This window comes from Aptenodytes forsteri, unplaced genomic scaffold, assembly GCF_000699145.1.
Source record: "Aptenodytes forsteri isolate BGI_AS27 unplaced genomic scaffold, ASM69914v1 Scaffold84, whole genome shotgun sequence".
Classification (NCBI taxonomy): Eukaryota; Metazoa; Chordata; class Aves; order Sphenisciformes; family Spheniscidae; genus Aptenodytes; species Aptenodytes forsteri.
The window spans coordinates 76,971-92,761 of record NW_008795492.1 but is presented as its reverse complement, the minus strand read 5'-3'; the positions used below and the strand labels follow the sequence as shown (position 1 = coordinate 92,761).

Genomic DNA, 15,791 nt, shown 5'->3' with positions numbered 1-15,791 from the left:
GAGATTGTTCCCCTCTGAAGGCCCCAGGGCGGGAGGGCAGAACTCGCCCCGGGCGGGTGAAAAGGGACGATCGCTCTCCTCAGCACAGGGGAGAGAGGGCTCGGCCTTCGTCCTGACCGACCTCCCTCCCTTCTAACTCGGTCCCCTCCAAAACTAGGGTGTGGGGAACAGGGTGGGCAGCCGGGGGGGGAGGAAGGGGGAGCCACCTTCCCCCTCTGGGGTGGGAGTGCACTCGTGGGAGAGCTGCGATTCCGTTAAAGGTTTAGCGGTTGCCATTATTTGTACTTTAATCCCCGAGCACCAGCGCTTCGGCTGTCCCCGGGAGGGTCGCCCCTTCCTTATGTAACTATCCGGCGGCGAGCGAATGAATGGGGAGGCAGGTTTGGAGGAGGGGAGGGAGGGAGGAATGCGTCCCCCGCGGGGCGGGCAGCCTCCCTCCCCTCCCCGCGCCCGGCCGCTATCGGGAAGGGAGACAGAGCCTATTTTCTCGCCTTTTCCTGACAGCGCGCAGCCTTCCGTCTGCGTGTTTACTTGGCAGCTTTCAGCGCCGCTCTGGTGCGTGAAAGCTGGTTTTGGTGCAGCGTTGGGAGCAGCTGACTTGCAGTTTGCAGACCCTGAAGTTTCCCTCGCTCTCTCCATTTCCCTCCGCGCACTGGTTTGCATTCGCGGCTGACTAACGTGCCCTCTTCTTCCCTTTTGTTTTCCGCTCTCGCTGCGGTAAGAATTAAACTGTGATTCGTGCCGTTTTTAAGGCTTCTGGGGTGTTCTCTTGCTTGCGTGACCAGCTGCGGGAGAAGGCTGTAGAAGAGAGGTTCCAGGCTGGAGTGAATAGGCTTTCAGTCGAGATCCTGGCCTGGTCTGACGTGGCAGCGGGAGAGGTGTGGCGGGGAGGGAGCTGGGTCCCGGCCGCCCTCCGGGCTGGGCGCCGGGGAGAATACCCGCTCCCGCGGCTCCTCTGCCAGCCCGGGTGAGAAACGCTTGTTCTTCCTCCCGTGTTTTGTACGTGCTTGCTCGAATTCCGTGTGATGTGGTTTGCTTTTTCTTTTCTAGTGTACGGTGTGGTGGTTGCAGGGAATTGCAAGCAGTTCTTATCACTGCAGCATAGCTGACTACTTTCAGAAAACTAGGAGTTGTTGTAATTCAAAATGGGCGTTTCAGTGCTTTGTGTATTACATGGATCAGGCCATCGACCCTGGAAATACCGTTTTTGCTATGGACTGGGGTTTGACTGTGAGCTTGACTTTGCCTTCTCTCCAGTGAGCTTCTCCTTCGTTAGTAAGAGTGATTATTCTTGAAATTGGTTTGCCATGTGTTGACATGAAATATCGTTCAAATACCGAGTTAACGCTGTTGAACAGATGTGTCTGTAAAGTCGTCAGTTAAGAGCGTGAAGAATTAGTTTAAGCTGCAACCTGGAAGAACTGAGAAAATTAGAGATTTGCGCTACAGGTAAGAGGAAGTACAGGTTCTGTGTGTTTTCATGTCAAGTCACTTTCTGCTAATCACTTGATGGTGCAAAAGGAAAAAAAAAAGTAAACGAATAGCTTTGGTTTTAAACACACTTAAAGTAAACACTGTTCTTAACTTTACAAAAGAGCTCAGGCAAATGACTCCACGGTCCAAATGCAGAGGTAGCACAGAACTATTGTTTCTGAGGTCATGGAGCGCAAGAGCTCCTTCCTAATGAACTTCCCTGCCTCAAGCTATACTGGATCAGGAATTCTGTCTGGATCTGGCAGGAGAGGGCCTGGCCTTCTCCAACTCTTCTGTCCGCCTTACTTGAGAAATGCAGTCAAGATTACAAACAACAATAGAGTTAATGATCTAAAAACTAAATATCTCTTCCTGTCTGAAGAAGGAAAACAAGAAATTGAAGTGCAAGGCTAAAATTCAAATAGTGTTTTAGCCAAGAGATTCTTAAGTGACCTTTGGATGTGAGGTTATTTACACAGTATAGTACAATGTAACCTAGTCCCATCTTTCTGCTTAAAGTGACCTGATGTTGTTTTCCTTAAGTCAGTTGTGATTGAGGATCTCTGTTACTAGGGATTTATTCATAAGAAGATGGACTCATACGAATCATTATCTTTGGTACTGCTTTCTCCAACACAGAAAAGTAAATGGGCCTCTATTACATAGGGGCCTCAAGTCTTCCCTTTACCAAATTAGCAGGTGTCCCTGAACGCAAACGTATGTGCATGGACTCTTTCAGTAGAAAACGCCTGCTTCATTCATCTTCCTGAGCAAAAAAATGAAACGGGGATGCGTTTGTCTGGAATTGTTTCTTTGGTGTCTTCCAGTTCTGCCTGAGTCCTTAGGAGTAAATCCAGATCCATGTTACTTCTGAGATGAGTGTCTAAGGCCTAATAAATTTGTCTAGAATGAGAAGAGCGCCTCAAAGGAGCATGGGGTTTTATTTTGGGGGCTCCATCCTGTTCCTTGTAGTGGTTTGTTGTCAGTTGTGGTTTCTACTAATAAAAATTTGTAAAGTCCTACACAACAATTACCCCTAAATAGTTACTGGTTAATGTTGAGCAGCTGCTAAATGCCTCTTGTTAGTGGGCTTTCAGTGATTCCTTTACACTGCATATTAGAGCAGTTTATAAATTAAATACACTTATACCTCATGGTTATTGGTGACTAAGGAAATGCGGGCAAACCTGTGCACTTTTGAAGCAGTAGAAGCTTAGAAAATAAATAAAGGCTTCTAACTGATTGCTAAACTGTAGGCTGTGATCCGTGAAGAGCTGGCAAACCACATGGTGCCGACTCCTCTCTTCTGGTTGCATCTGTGTGTGTCTGAGGCCTTTGTTCCAAGAGGAGCTCAGAGGCCTGTAAAAGCAGCTGGAAACGGAGACAGCCTGTGTACCTCTGCTGCAACCTACTGTTTTCTGAAGACACATCAGTCCCCATTTTCATTCCTAAGAAGTGACTCCTCTAATTGAGGAAAATAGGTGAGGCTAGGAAAATCTGCATTATGAAGCAGTTGGTGTTCAGTTTTTGACAGACTTTTTTTTTTCCCCCCTTTTCCTAATTTAGTCAATATGTTAAAAAGAGAACAAGGGGAAAGCAAATCAAGTCATGATTTCACAGCTGGCAGGGAAACAATTTTTTGCATGACTGGTTATTTGAGTTTCCAAATTTAGAATTTGGAAGAATGTTTGCCACTCCAAATAACAGCTCAAAAATAATTACTAGGAGCCGGTGGAGAATGTAGCAGGTAACTCCATTATTAACTTCATGTCATAATTAGGAAATTCATGAGACTTGAAGAATCCTGGGCTTTCAAACATTGTCATGTTCAGACTGTATTTTCTAATCCATTGCAAGTCAAATTAGATTGTTTACATTGCGAATTACTACCTTGAAATTTATTTGCTTTTCTCAGTGTCATTTGTCAAGTGTTAAAGGTGACCTGCAGTTGCAAGGCTGTCAAATTTATATGCTGAATATTATAAAAAAAACTAGTGTACATAGTAAATGTATAATTTTTTTGCAAGGTAATGTAGCTGTTTCTCATAGTTTTGTTTATGTGTCTGCTATGGACCAGGTCATATGCTATGTTGAAGACTGTAGACATTACTTTGCCATAGGCTGCTGCCAATTTGTCTGTATTTTCTCAAAAATGCTGCTTTAGGTAGGTTTGGAATTTCTTCTCTCTCTGAAGGAAAATTTTGCCTTTCTCAATTGACAAATTTGTGTTTAGAGTTAGGTTGGGGTTTTTAAACTGAAAGTACAGGATTCTTAATGTTAGTATTTTATTAGCAGAACCAAAGAAGTTGTGGTTCCGTGGCTGATAGGGACTTCATACTGAACAAAACTACTTTTTTTTTTCTATTAAATACTTCAAAAAGTCTGTGAAGTTTCCATGACAAAGTATGGACTGGCTTTCCTTAGAAAAACTTCTGTTTGTAGATTTTATGGTTGCGATATGCAGTTCATAGTTAGTAAGTAGTGTACGCACTCTGTGCACTCCGCAGCCAGGCCGACTGAATGCCTCTGCTGCTGCCTATCGCTCTTTACCTAACTCACAATAGCAAAATGAAGTTGATGAGAAAGTACTACAATTTCAGCTCTGCTGTCCTCCCTGGCTGTGAAAATCAGCTGAGCTTTTGAATTAAAGTTTCATGCTATTGCTCTTGGCCAAACTAAAGTGCAGAAGTTGCAGGAGTTTTTCCATGTGTGAGGATGAAACAAAAATGAGAGGTTTGACTCTCCAAAGTTTGAACTCTGTCCTTGGGAAGAAGAAATAAAAATGTGGTTTTTTACCTCAAGAACTAAGTAATGTTTGTGGGAGTAAAAGGAAAGGGGGAAGGATGAGAATAACGGCAGTGTAGTCTCAGTATATTGCAGTTATCAACCATGAGCCAAGGTCAGTGCTGTGGCAGGTATATTGATATATTTCCTAAAGTTTTGAAATGCATCAAATTCATACAGCAGAGTGTTTACCTGTTTCCTCCCCCTGTTTTTGCTAGTGGTATAGATCTTGCTTTCTCCCAGTTCGCCTGTCTCTTCATAGGTCTTTGGTTTAAACTTTGAACCTTGCCTAGTCTAGCCTACTTAACTTGAAAATTAGTTTAAACTTGCCTTTAGGATGTGTTTCAGGAACATTTGACTATTCTAAAGATTCAAAATTCAGTGAAAATACTGAAAGCCTTAATAAAAATTACAACTTCTGGGTTGGGGGGGGAGGTGAGGCTGGCAATGGCTTAGAGGAATTTGTGAAGTATATTACTTGTATTTATGTGACAGTACATCCAGATCCAAATTTATAGCCATTATCAATAATAATGTGTCTTATATGCTTTTTTGCTGTTCACAGTCATTTACTAAAAGAAAATAGCATGCTAAATAATTTGACATAACTATATGCTGTAGCGTGATGCTCTACTGTAACCTGTCCAGGTGGATTTCTTTGTCCTGTAGGTTTTGACCTTAGTACAGCATTGCTTGCTGAGAGGTTTTATTAGCATGAGAGCAGGGCTTCGTCAAGAGTCGTAATATCAGCGAGCACACCTGGGATGCAACTGAGAGTGCTGCTTCAGCTGTGTTTGCAATGTAGTTCTAGTTCAAGAAATGGCAAATGTTTTTGGGTTTGGTTTTTTTCCCTAAACTTTGCGAAGTGGTTTGTTTGTGGGGTTGGTTTTTTTTTTGTTAATACTTACAGCTTTTGTTTTATAGTCTTACAGTCTGTATAACTGTAGGTTTTGAGGCATTTGCTGTTTCCTGTACTACAGTTGCTTATGGGCAGTTGGGTTGTTCTGTGGGTGGTACATTAGGCTCACCTTGTAGGCATTTCACATATGAAAGTTACAAACAAAAACCCTTTTTAATTGTTACTGTTTCAGCCATTCCTGTACTTTATGTATACACATAAGTCCTTTCATCTGGGGCAGCTTATTCAGCGTTTCTTAAGCTGGAGTGAAAAAGGAGTTCAGTAACCATAGCAGATAGCCTTTCTTCTAATTGCATTATGGCACTGTTAATAAAAGCCTTTCTCAGAAATATCTCTCTGTAAAGGGACAAGGATTTTCAGCCTTGCATCATAACCCTCTCCTAGAGAATATTTTTCCCTCTTGTTTTTTGAACAATATTTGCATGCTTAGCTGAACAGTATCAAATATTTTCACCCTGGATGACTGAAACCAGGAAAAATTGGAATTACAAGGTAGAAGCACAGGCTAGGTTGTTTTGTCCCCCTGCTGTGACACACCACCACATCAGTATTATGGAGTGATGCTTCACCTCAGTTTTCAGAAGCTTTTAGTGACTGTGCAAAGCTTCTATGCTTCTAACTCTGCTCTAGTGGCTGAAGTTAAGTACAAACAAATGTTTTGATGTCCGGGCTTTGGCCTAAAATTGGAAGTTACTTTGAAGATGCAATGTAGATGTCTGTCATTTTAGCTCACTTCTCTATTTTTTTTATTTTGTTATAGTACATAGTAACATCTGTTTTTGACTGTTTGATAATATTTTTTTTCCCCGCCATGTGGTCAATTAAGTTTCTGAACTGAATTGCCTTACGTTTTAAAATCAATTTATTCCTTTAACATCATGTTATTGGTGCTAGCATACTTTCTGACTGTCACTGGATCTGTAGTATCTATTGCCCTTGTACCTTTCTAGCTATTCAGCACCTAAAGAATGTACTGAGGCATGTGACAGCACTCTGAGAATTGAAAGCTAATGCAGCCTTGCTGTATAGTGCCCAATGATAATGCAGAATAGATAGTGTAATCTACAAAAATATCACCTGGAAGCTATCTGCTGTGAGTAACTTCTACATGTTGTGTAGTGCTAGCACCTTTTCCAATACAATGGTGTATCGGTAACTTACATTCACACTACTGAGATATATGAACTTCCAGTTCAGTTTGTACAGATTTTGTGCTAATTTTGTAATCAGCTTGCTTAGAAATAAAGGATGTATCCTTTCTCATCCTTGGCATCAAGTGTTTTAAAGCACAGCATCACTTTTTGAATAATTAATTATTTCCTTTATTGCTTTAGGTATTTCTGGGAAAAGCCAGCTTCTGTTTGCACTGGTCTTCACTACCCGTTATCTGGACCTCTTCACTTCATTCATTTCATTGTATAACACATCTATGAAGGTAGAGTATACTGAATAGTTAGAAAAGCTAGTAATGTTGCATGCAGAGTGCATAATTTCATTAATAAAAGCCTCTTTAAATGGCCTACTGCAGAGTTATTACAGAATAAGTTCTAGACGGGCTTTGGATAAAGAATGTGGAAAATGGACTCAAAACCCTACTTTTTTCTACACTCTACATGCAATTTTTAAAAACTGTATGGGGACTGTGACATTTGGAACAAATGCCATTTTTGTTACTGAAAAGAAAAGCTTTTGGAAAAATAGTTCCAATAAATTGTATTTTTCAATTAAGACATTAGAGCTTAAGTAAATCTCTTTTTATCCACTACAAGGTAAATTAGTATTCAAAATGCATTGCCAGAATTGTAGCTAGCGTCTGGTCAGGGGCTGATCAAAAGTTGACAGGAGTATGCCTTTAGAGATGTAGCTTCCATCAGATTATATCCTGTTCACTTGCCCACTGAATGTTGGTGAGCCCAAATTTGTTTTTGTTATTTCTTATTTATTCCTGCAATTTCCTGGTGCGGAGTACAAGAAAATAAAGCAGTAGACTGGGAGAGTGCAGCATGTTTGTGGCACCTGTACAGGTTGGTGCATTTGTGGCACCAGAGCAGACACCCTTTTAATCCAGTTCCTTTATTCTTGGATTTCCTTGATCCTCTTCAACTTTAGTTCAGAGGATAGTGTAACTTTGCCAAGAGGAAAGACTAGATAGTCAATAATGCAAAACGTACTGAAGAATTAGGGGAATAATACTGTAAAATAAAATTTTAGATCTTAAACCCCCTCACACTGTTGTCTTCCAACAAGTCAAATGTGTATGCTTAAGTTTTAATATTAACAGTCTAGATGAAGAACTGTGGATTAAGTAAAATATTCTTGAAACACAAGCTTTTTTCCTAATGTAATTTCTGAGAATATTGAAAGCTACTGTTGGGTGCACTAAAGGAGCAGCTAGGTTTTTTGCAATTTGTTTATTGGTTGTGATTCAGTGTTATGTCTTTGTTCTGCAGCCGTCCTACCCAGAAAAGGAATGAATATGGGAAATGACACTTGTGATACTCAACTTCATACTAAACTGAATCTTTCCAGTAATGAAAGAGTGGTCCTCTGTTCAAATCCAATACTAACTTGCAAAATGGAAGCCTCTGTTACAGTTTCAAAGGTTACTGCTTAGAGAGACTGTTAGGTGTAATTGGCTTTTCAGCCCATTAATGTAGTGCCAAGTCAAAGCTGCTTGAGTGTCGCAACACAGCTTCTTGTTCTGGCTACGTGTATTTAGCAGTATATAACATAACACAGTTGTAGAGAACATGAACTACTATACAAATAAGCTTACCCAGAGCATAACTAAATGAACTTTCTAATCTCAGGACAATGCTGTAATTGGCACCAAAAAAAGTTGTTAATTTCTATAGAGTTAGGATTTTCTTCAGTATTTTTAAAGAAATCGTAATTAAACTACAGGTGCCAACTTGCTGTATTTGTCTGGCAGTGATCATCAGATATTTAGGAAAATGAGTTTCTTCTCTGTTCTGGGAATATATACAGAAATACACAAATTAGCACTATCTGCCTTTCTTAATGACCTGCAGGCTTTAATTTTTGTGATTTGTAGCATTCTGTATCTTACAGTTTCTTTTTCATGGTACCTGTATCTGAGTATTTCTGGGAATATATACAGAAATACACAAATTAGCACTATCTGCCTTTCTTAATGACCTGCAGGCTTTAATTTTTGTGATTTGTAGCATTCTGTATCTTACAGTTTCTTTTTCATGGTACCTGTATCTGAGTATTGGATGCATTTCTGCTGGTGCACTCTGCCGTCATTTTCCTACCATTCTTTTATTTTATTTTGACTGCAGAGTTATTACAGAATAAGTTCTAGACGGGCTTTGGATAAAGAATGTGGAAAATGGACTCAAAACCCTACTTTTTTCTACACTCTACATGCAATTTTTAAAAACTGTATGGGGACTGTGACATTTGGAACAAATGCCATTTTTGTTACTGAAAAGAAAAGCTTTTGGAAAAATAGTTCCAATAAATTGTATTTTTCAATTGAGACATTAGAGCTTAAGTAAATCTCTTTTTATCCACTACAAGGTAAATTAGTATTCAAAATGCATTGCCAGAATTGTAGCTAGCGTCTGGTCAGGGGCTGATCAAAAGTTGACAGGAGTATGCCTTTAGAGATGTAGCTTCCATCAGATTATATCCTGTTCACTTGCCCACTGAATGTTGGTGAGCCCAAATTTGTTTTTGTTATTTCTTATTTATTCCTGCAATTTCCTGGTGCGGAGTACAAGAAAATAAAGCAGTAGACTGGGAGAGTGCAGCATGTTTGTGGCACCTGTACAGGTTGGTGCATTTGTGGCACCAGAGCAGACACCCTTTTAATCCAGTTCCTTTATTCTTGGATTTCCTTGATCCTCTTCAACTTTAGTTCAGAGGGTAGTGTAACTTTGCCAAGAGGAAAGACTAGATAGTCAATAATGCAAAACGTACTGAAGAATTAGGGGAATAATACTGTAAAATAAAATTTTAGATCTTAAACCCCCTCACACTGTTGTCTTCCAACAAGTCAAATGTGTATGCTTAAGTTTTAATATTAACAGTCTAGATGAAGAACTGTGGATTAAGTAAAATATTCTTGAAACACAAGCTTTTTTCCTAATGTAATTTCTGAGAATATTGAAAGCTACTGTTGGGTGCACTAAAGGAGCAGCTAGGTTTTTCGCAATTTGTTTATTGGTTGTGATTCAGTGTTATGTCTTTGTTCTGCAGCCGTCCTACCCAGAAAAGGAATGAATATGGGAAATGACACTTGTGATACTCAACTTCATACTAAACTGAATCTTTCCAGTAATGAAAGAGTGGTCCTCTGTTCAAATCCAATACTAACTTGCAAAATGGAAGCCTCTGTTACAGTTTCAAAGGTTACTGCTTAGAGAGACTGTTAGGTGTAATTGGCTTTTCAGCCCATTAATGTAGTGCCAAGTCAAAGCTGCTTGAGTGTCGCAACACAGCTTCTTGTTCTGGCTACGTGTATTTAGCAGTATATAACATAACACAGTTGTAGAGAACATGAACTACTATACAAATAAGCTTACCCAGAGCATAACTAAATGAACTTTCTAATCTCAGGACAATGCTGTAATTGGCACCAAAAAAAGTTGTTAATTTCTATAGAGTTAGGATTTTCTTCAGTATTTTTAAAGAAATCGTAATTACACTACAGGTGCCGACTTGCTGTATTTGTCTGGCAGTGATCCAGATATTTTGGTATCTTTAAAAATGAAGAAATTTTTTGAGTGTCCCAAAACACACTATAATTCTCATGTAGAAATTTAATAAGGCATTTTCCTACCATTCTTTTATTTTATTTTGGTATCTTTAAAAATGAAGAAATTTTTTGAGTGTCCCAAAACACACTATAATTCTCATGTAGAAATCTTTAATAAGGAGTTGGGGGTTCACTCACACTTTCTTAGTGTCTTCTATGACCATAGCAATTACAATTAATTTACACCTGTAGTAGGGATTCCTATATCTGATATCCTGTCTGTGGTCCTTTATCTCCAGTCAGCCGGGGTGCTAGTGTAGTAAAGTCTTTGGATTCTGAGCTGCTTAATGTAGTATTTGTAGCATTCTGTATCTGTGAGCAGTGCTTTTAGTGATTAGTAGCATCTGCAAACAATGGGTTTTTAAATCTGTTACCTTTCAGTTGTAAAGAACCTATATCTAATGTGATAAATGGTTTGGAATATTTAATTTTTGTGATGAAACTGAGGCAGAAGCTAAATTATTTGGCTAGTCTACTGTGCTATGTTGTCTCCAGGACAATGTGAGCTCTGTCCTGATGATGGCAGATTGACCTTTAGAAAGTCATGTATTGTCTCTGATTCTGTTTTCTCATCTGTAAAATAAAGCTATTTGCCTATTCCACAGGGAATAACTGTGAAGTCTACTGTACCATAACAATTAAAAATTGTAACGTTAGACATCAACTGAAATTGAAACTGAATTCTGGTTCAGTGCTTCTAGCAGTCTGTTAGTTTTGCAGGTTTTATGGTCTGTTGGTTGGTGGAGAACACTGGCCACTTGCCACTCTTCAGCTTTTAGAGATGTTTAAAGGTCTAAATCAAATCAGCTAATTTGTGATATGTTAAATGGCTGAGTCCGAATGGGGCTTATTGAATAGGTTTTTAATTGCCACATGAGCCACACCACTCCTGGGCTTTTTGAATGTAAAAGGACCCCTTCCACCATTATTATGTGTATGCACGTGCACATTTTTAACGTAAATGTTTTGGGCCAGTGCTTCCCCTGCAGCAGCAGAAGGGGTATTCCTTCTCCAGTCAGTTCCTTAGTTCTGTCTACTCAGGAAAGGGTCTTTAAAGAAACTTTGGACAGTCACTTCAACCAGAGGCAAGGTGATGCTTTTAAAGCAACAAAGCCAGCAGAGCCCAGAGTCATTGGTTTTGAATTATTACTCTGCTGAGAAAAGTTAAATACCACCACGTAGCCTGGAACTGCAAAGGCATGTAAACAAACAATACAACCAACCAAAAAAGACAGCACTTATTCCTCTTAGTGCCTGGGAATATCTTTGTTCAGTGAGTTTGATCTAATCCTGCAACCTCTGTGGGTTGTTTTGTTTTTTGTTTTTTCTTTCCTTGCTCTTCAGCTTATCTACATTGCTTGCTCATATGCCACTGTGTATCTGATCTACATGAAATTTAAGGCCACCTATGATGGAAACCATGATACATTCAGAGTGGAGTTTCTGATAGTTCCTGTTGGTGGACTCTCATTTCTTGTCAATCATGACTTCTCTCCTCTGGAGGTGAGTTGACTGTGGGCAGGAGGTTACGCTTTTTTCTCTAAAATATTTAGAACATGAAGATGAGCAGTTTTAGGCTGATTAAGGAATGCTTGAAAGAAGCCTATGTTTAGTAAGTTCAGGCTAATTCCATTTCCTTAATGCCTATTTACAGTGTAGATTTCTGTGAAAATTTAAGGCACTTCAGGAGACTAGCATTGTTACCAACATTGATTATTTTGTTAAGCAAGAGATAATTTTTTCCCAGTATACTCTGATGGTTCTATTAACTCAAAAGTATCTTTCCTTTTGTTATGTTTGTTAAAGAAATGCCCCAGAATGCAGTTTGTAAATAGTTGGTGCCACCTGGTGAAAACAAAAGGAATTCTAATACTTCTTAGATTTTGTAGAATTGCAAATGGTCTAGAGTGTTAGAAAGAATTGCATTGTATTTGAAATGCAGCTATGTGTTTTACAATCAGAAAAATTATATTAAAAACGTAGTTATAGAGAGTTCATAATTTTTCCCATGAAATAGAGAATACCTTTAGATTGTTATTTTAAGTGGACTGAGCTGCATTTTTATATTTATTGGAGTTAAATGATTTTATTAGAGAGTAAAGGAATTTTAATTGCAACACTTTGAGACATTATTTTAAATTTTGTTCTGTATTAACTCATTTTTTAAACCAATAGATAAAAAAAGTTGGAAGAACATGGGGAAAAAGGACTTCAATCTTCCCTGCAGCTTTTCACAGCACCAGCTCTGTAGGATGTATTTCATGGTACTGTGAATCCTGAACTTGATGGATGTACATAAGTTTCCTCATGAGTAAACCTATGCCTGCCAGCTCACTAGACAGCTGGTTTGGAGAGTCTGTCTGCCAAGGGAGTTGTTCCCTCGTGCCATCCCGTGGTTGATTATGAAGCTTTCACTTAGTTTTTCCTGTATCAAGGGTAGTTTGCCAATATACCGTACCTAGTCATAACATTGTTAGAGAGTGAAAAGCCAAGCCAAGTCAAATATCTTCTTTGCTTCTGTTATCAGTAAGACAGTTGAATATACCTGTGGATTTTTTTTTTCCTTTCAGATACTGTGGACCTTCTCCATCTATCTCGAATCAGTTGCTATTCTCCCTCAACTTTTTATGATCAGCAAAACTGGGGAAGCAGAGACCATCACTACTCACTATCTTTTCTTCTTGGGTCTGTACCGTGCCTTGTACTTAGTCAACTGGATTTGGCGCTACTATTTTGAGGGATTTTTTGACCTCATAGCTGTTGTTGCTGGTGTGGTCCAGACCGTTCTTTACTGTGACTTCTTCTATTTGTATGTTACAAAAGGTAAGTAGTGCAATAGCTTCCAGCTTCAGGTTATGGAATGTGGCAATTAACACGTTCATAGGGAACTGCTATATCGACATTACTAGGTTGTTAATTCTGTGTGCAAATTATGGCTGAAGTCTCCTTGATAGATTCATCAAGTACACTTTCTGCTAGCGTGGGGCATTTCTGAGGATTGTTTTGAGTATGGATAGAATATAAATGTATAAATTGTCTGATGAACTTAATTGACAAATTTAAAATAAGTATGGCTAAATACATGTTGCTGTTGTCTTCCATCGATAAGCATGATCCTCATGCTTCTCCTGACAACATACACTGTTTTGTGCAGATTCCATGCTTACAGACACCTTTCTCAGTGTTTTAAATACCTTAAGAGTCCAAAGGATTTTGGATGTTTCTGTTTATGCTAAGTGTAAGAGCAGTCATTTCTGCTGGGTGCATTAGTAATTCTGCCCTTATTCACATTCCAGCTTCCGTCATAGAACTACGAAGCTATATGGGGCTGTGTTATTTTAGTCATAACTCTTAAGAAACCACGGTCATAGGCTAGTATGTCCCGAGGATGAAAGGTGAGAATTCTAGGGTGCCACAAGAGGGCAGGATTGGAATAGTTGTTAATTCATCATAGTTTTACCAGTATGTATTGAAGAGAGAGAGGCAAGCTTGGGAGGACTGTCTGCAGTGCACCCATTTTGTAACAAAGTGACTCTGTGATACAGGTTTTGGTCCCTTTGAAGGTTTGACAGTGTGTGCTTCTCCTAGATCACATCCTTGTTTTGCTAACTGTTTTCTTTCCTACTTTTCCTTACAGTACTCAAGGGAAAGAAGCTCAGTTTGCCAGCATAAGTGCCAAAAAAAACCATCACCAGCATCTGTCCTTCTGGATGCTTGGACAGAACAATCCTTATCACAAGCAAAGGCGAAGATGCTTGAGACAGAAAGTCAGAAACACAGCTCTTTATAGTGCAGGTAGTCATCAGCGGCTCTGTAAGAACGGAGGAAAAACAACCAGCAGATTTCTGTTTGATGCATCTTGCCTTTATCTTTTTTATTACTATGTATAAAGATTTTTTACATAAAGAAACTTATACTGTATTAATAAATTCAGTGTATGGTTTCAATTGGAATAGTTCCAAAAGTGAGATTTTTGTGAGATTGTTTATGACCAGGAACAAGTGCAAACTTTTTTTTTAATTTTCAAGAATTTCTTTGAAATGACTGATTTTTTTTTTCTTTTTTTTTTTTTTAGTGCACAGGTATGTGCATCCTTGATGGATGGTAGTCATCTGTTTTTTCCCTTTGATTCGATTTTCATTCCACTATATTTATTTTTTTCCAAAAGGTGAATATATGTCAACTCTCAATCTGAAACCACCAATGTTTGATGTGATGTGCTGGTGCCCAGTCTTTGTGCCATCTGCTGACATGGAGTTTCTATTTAAAACATATGTTGGTGCCAGAAGGGGAACAGTCACGTTTTGTAGTTGTTCCCCTTCTAAAACAGGCTGACGGCAAGAGGACAGTAAGGAAATCTCTTGAGGCCACAAGGATGGGCCCTTTCCTGTTTTGCCATGATGTTTGGGAAGGTAATCCCAATAACGAAAGCGCTTGGCAGCGCAGGTCGTGAAGGGTAAGAGATACAGTTGTGTTGCTTCGTGGCAAATGTTTGTGACTGTATTCTTTGTGCAGGAAAAGAAGGTTAAATATCTTGGATGTACAGCCCTGCTACACCATTGCAGCTATAGAAATGGGAGACTTGCAAGTTGTTGATTCCAGTACTCTGTAGGTGATCATTTTAAACAGTATCTACATTTTCTTTTTAATGAATGCTTTATAAGCAACTTCCATGTTCAGCTTCAAGTGGTTTTTGATGTCACTTTTGGACAATTAATATTTTTTTTATAAACTTTTCAAAATCAGCAGCACCAGTTACCATTCTTTATTCTTTAAATGATTCCCTTTTTTTACTGAGCTGTTGCATGATTTATCCTGTGTTACCATCCTCAATAAACACTTTATGAAATGGTGAAAATGTTGGAGTTTTTTATTCCTGAATTAAAGTTTTCTGTTAGCCTGAGACCGGATGAGAAGTTGTAGTAAGGACAAATTGCTTGATGTCATTGTTTGCTCTACTGAAATGCGAACTTTTTAAGGCTATGAGGGGCATTATCACTGAATAAAGCAATGGTGACTTAGTTCTGCTTGTTTTGTAAGAGCTCAGTCTCCAGCCTAGCGCAGATGAGGGTTTTGTGCTTGTATATGTTTTTGTTTTATCTTCAAGAAGTCATTTATCTTCTCTAACTCAGTTTACCATCATTATCCCCCTAGTTAGTGATGGTTATCATTCCTAACCCCAAATGTGAATAGTGTTTTTTATTTGCAGAGTGTGCATGCTAAGATGCTGCAGTCTCCGATACCTCAGACAGTACACTGAGGATCCCATTGCTGTTCAGAGTCGCTTGGAACCAAGGTCTGTCCCCGTAATGAAATACAAGAGCCTGATTCCAGTTGTAGCCATAGGGCTACATGAGATCTGTGCTAGTTAGTACGAGAGAGAACTCTGTGAGATCTGGGTAGGTTATTTGCTTCCATGTGGTTAGCTTTGTCCTTTCAATTCAGGTGCGAAGTGTCCCTCTCGGGTATGGTGTCCTTGTACGTGCTCAGAACTGTGCAGAAGGAGCACGGGGGCCTGTGCCAGAGGGCCGGGAGAAGGTAGCGGGGCTGGTGTAACAAAAGCCAGCAGCTGTGGCTGAGCGCGAGCAGCTGGCATGCCTCCCGCCTCAAGGACACGCGTCGATGTTCTGACTTTTCTTTTGATGCAGCTGTTACGCATTTTTGCTGGTTTTCGGGTGCCCGGCTGTGACCCGTGGTGGTCGAGATGCCATCCTTTGGGGGTACCAGGACGGACAGGGTGCTGGGAGACGCAGCTATTCGGCACAGGGTTTATTCCTTACCCCTCGAGACAATCCTCCCGGGCGCTCCGCGCATGCGCCTGCACCCCGG

The 15,791-nt window shown here is 39.7% G+C and overlaps 2 protein-coding genes across 2 annotated transcripts in view; both read left to right on the top strand.

The window, feature by feature from the left end:
- Window positions 1-677: 677 nt before the first annotated feature.
- KDELR2 (KDEL endoplasmic reticulum protein retention receptor 2) lies at window positions 678-14,820 on the top strand (the record flags this gene model as incomplete). The annotated part of the gene is made up of 5 exons (XM_009281669.1): window positions 678-717; window positions 6,511-6,611; window positions 11,307-11,465; window positions 12,533-12,785; window positions 13,600-14,820. Coding segments are annotated over 5 exons (588 nt in total), but the record flags the coding sequence as incomplete, so codon positions are not given.
- DAGLB (diacylglycerol lipase beta) overlaps window positions 14,363-15,791 on the top strand; it is a 17,781-nt gene continuing 16,352 nt past the window's right edge. Inside the window, exons 1-4 of the mRNA XM_009281668.1 lie at window positions 14,363-14,418; window positions 14,478-14,570; window positions 15,172-15,258; window positions 15,408-15,500. Coding sequence (XP_009279943.1) covers window positions 14,363-14,418; window positions 14,478-14,570; window positions 15,172-15,258; window positions 15,408-15,500 — 329 coding nt within the window. The remainder of the gene's footprint in view (window positions 14,419-14,477; window positions 14,571-15,171; window positions 15,259-15,407; window positions 15,501-15,791) is intronic.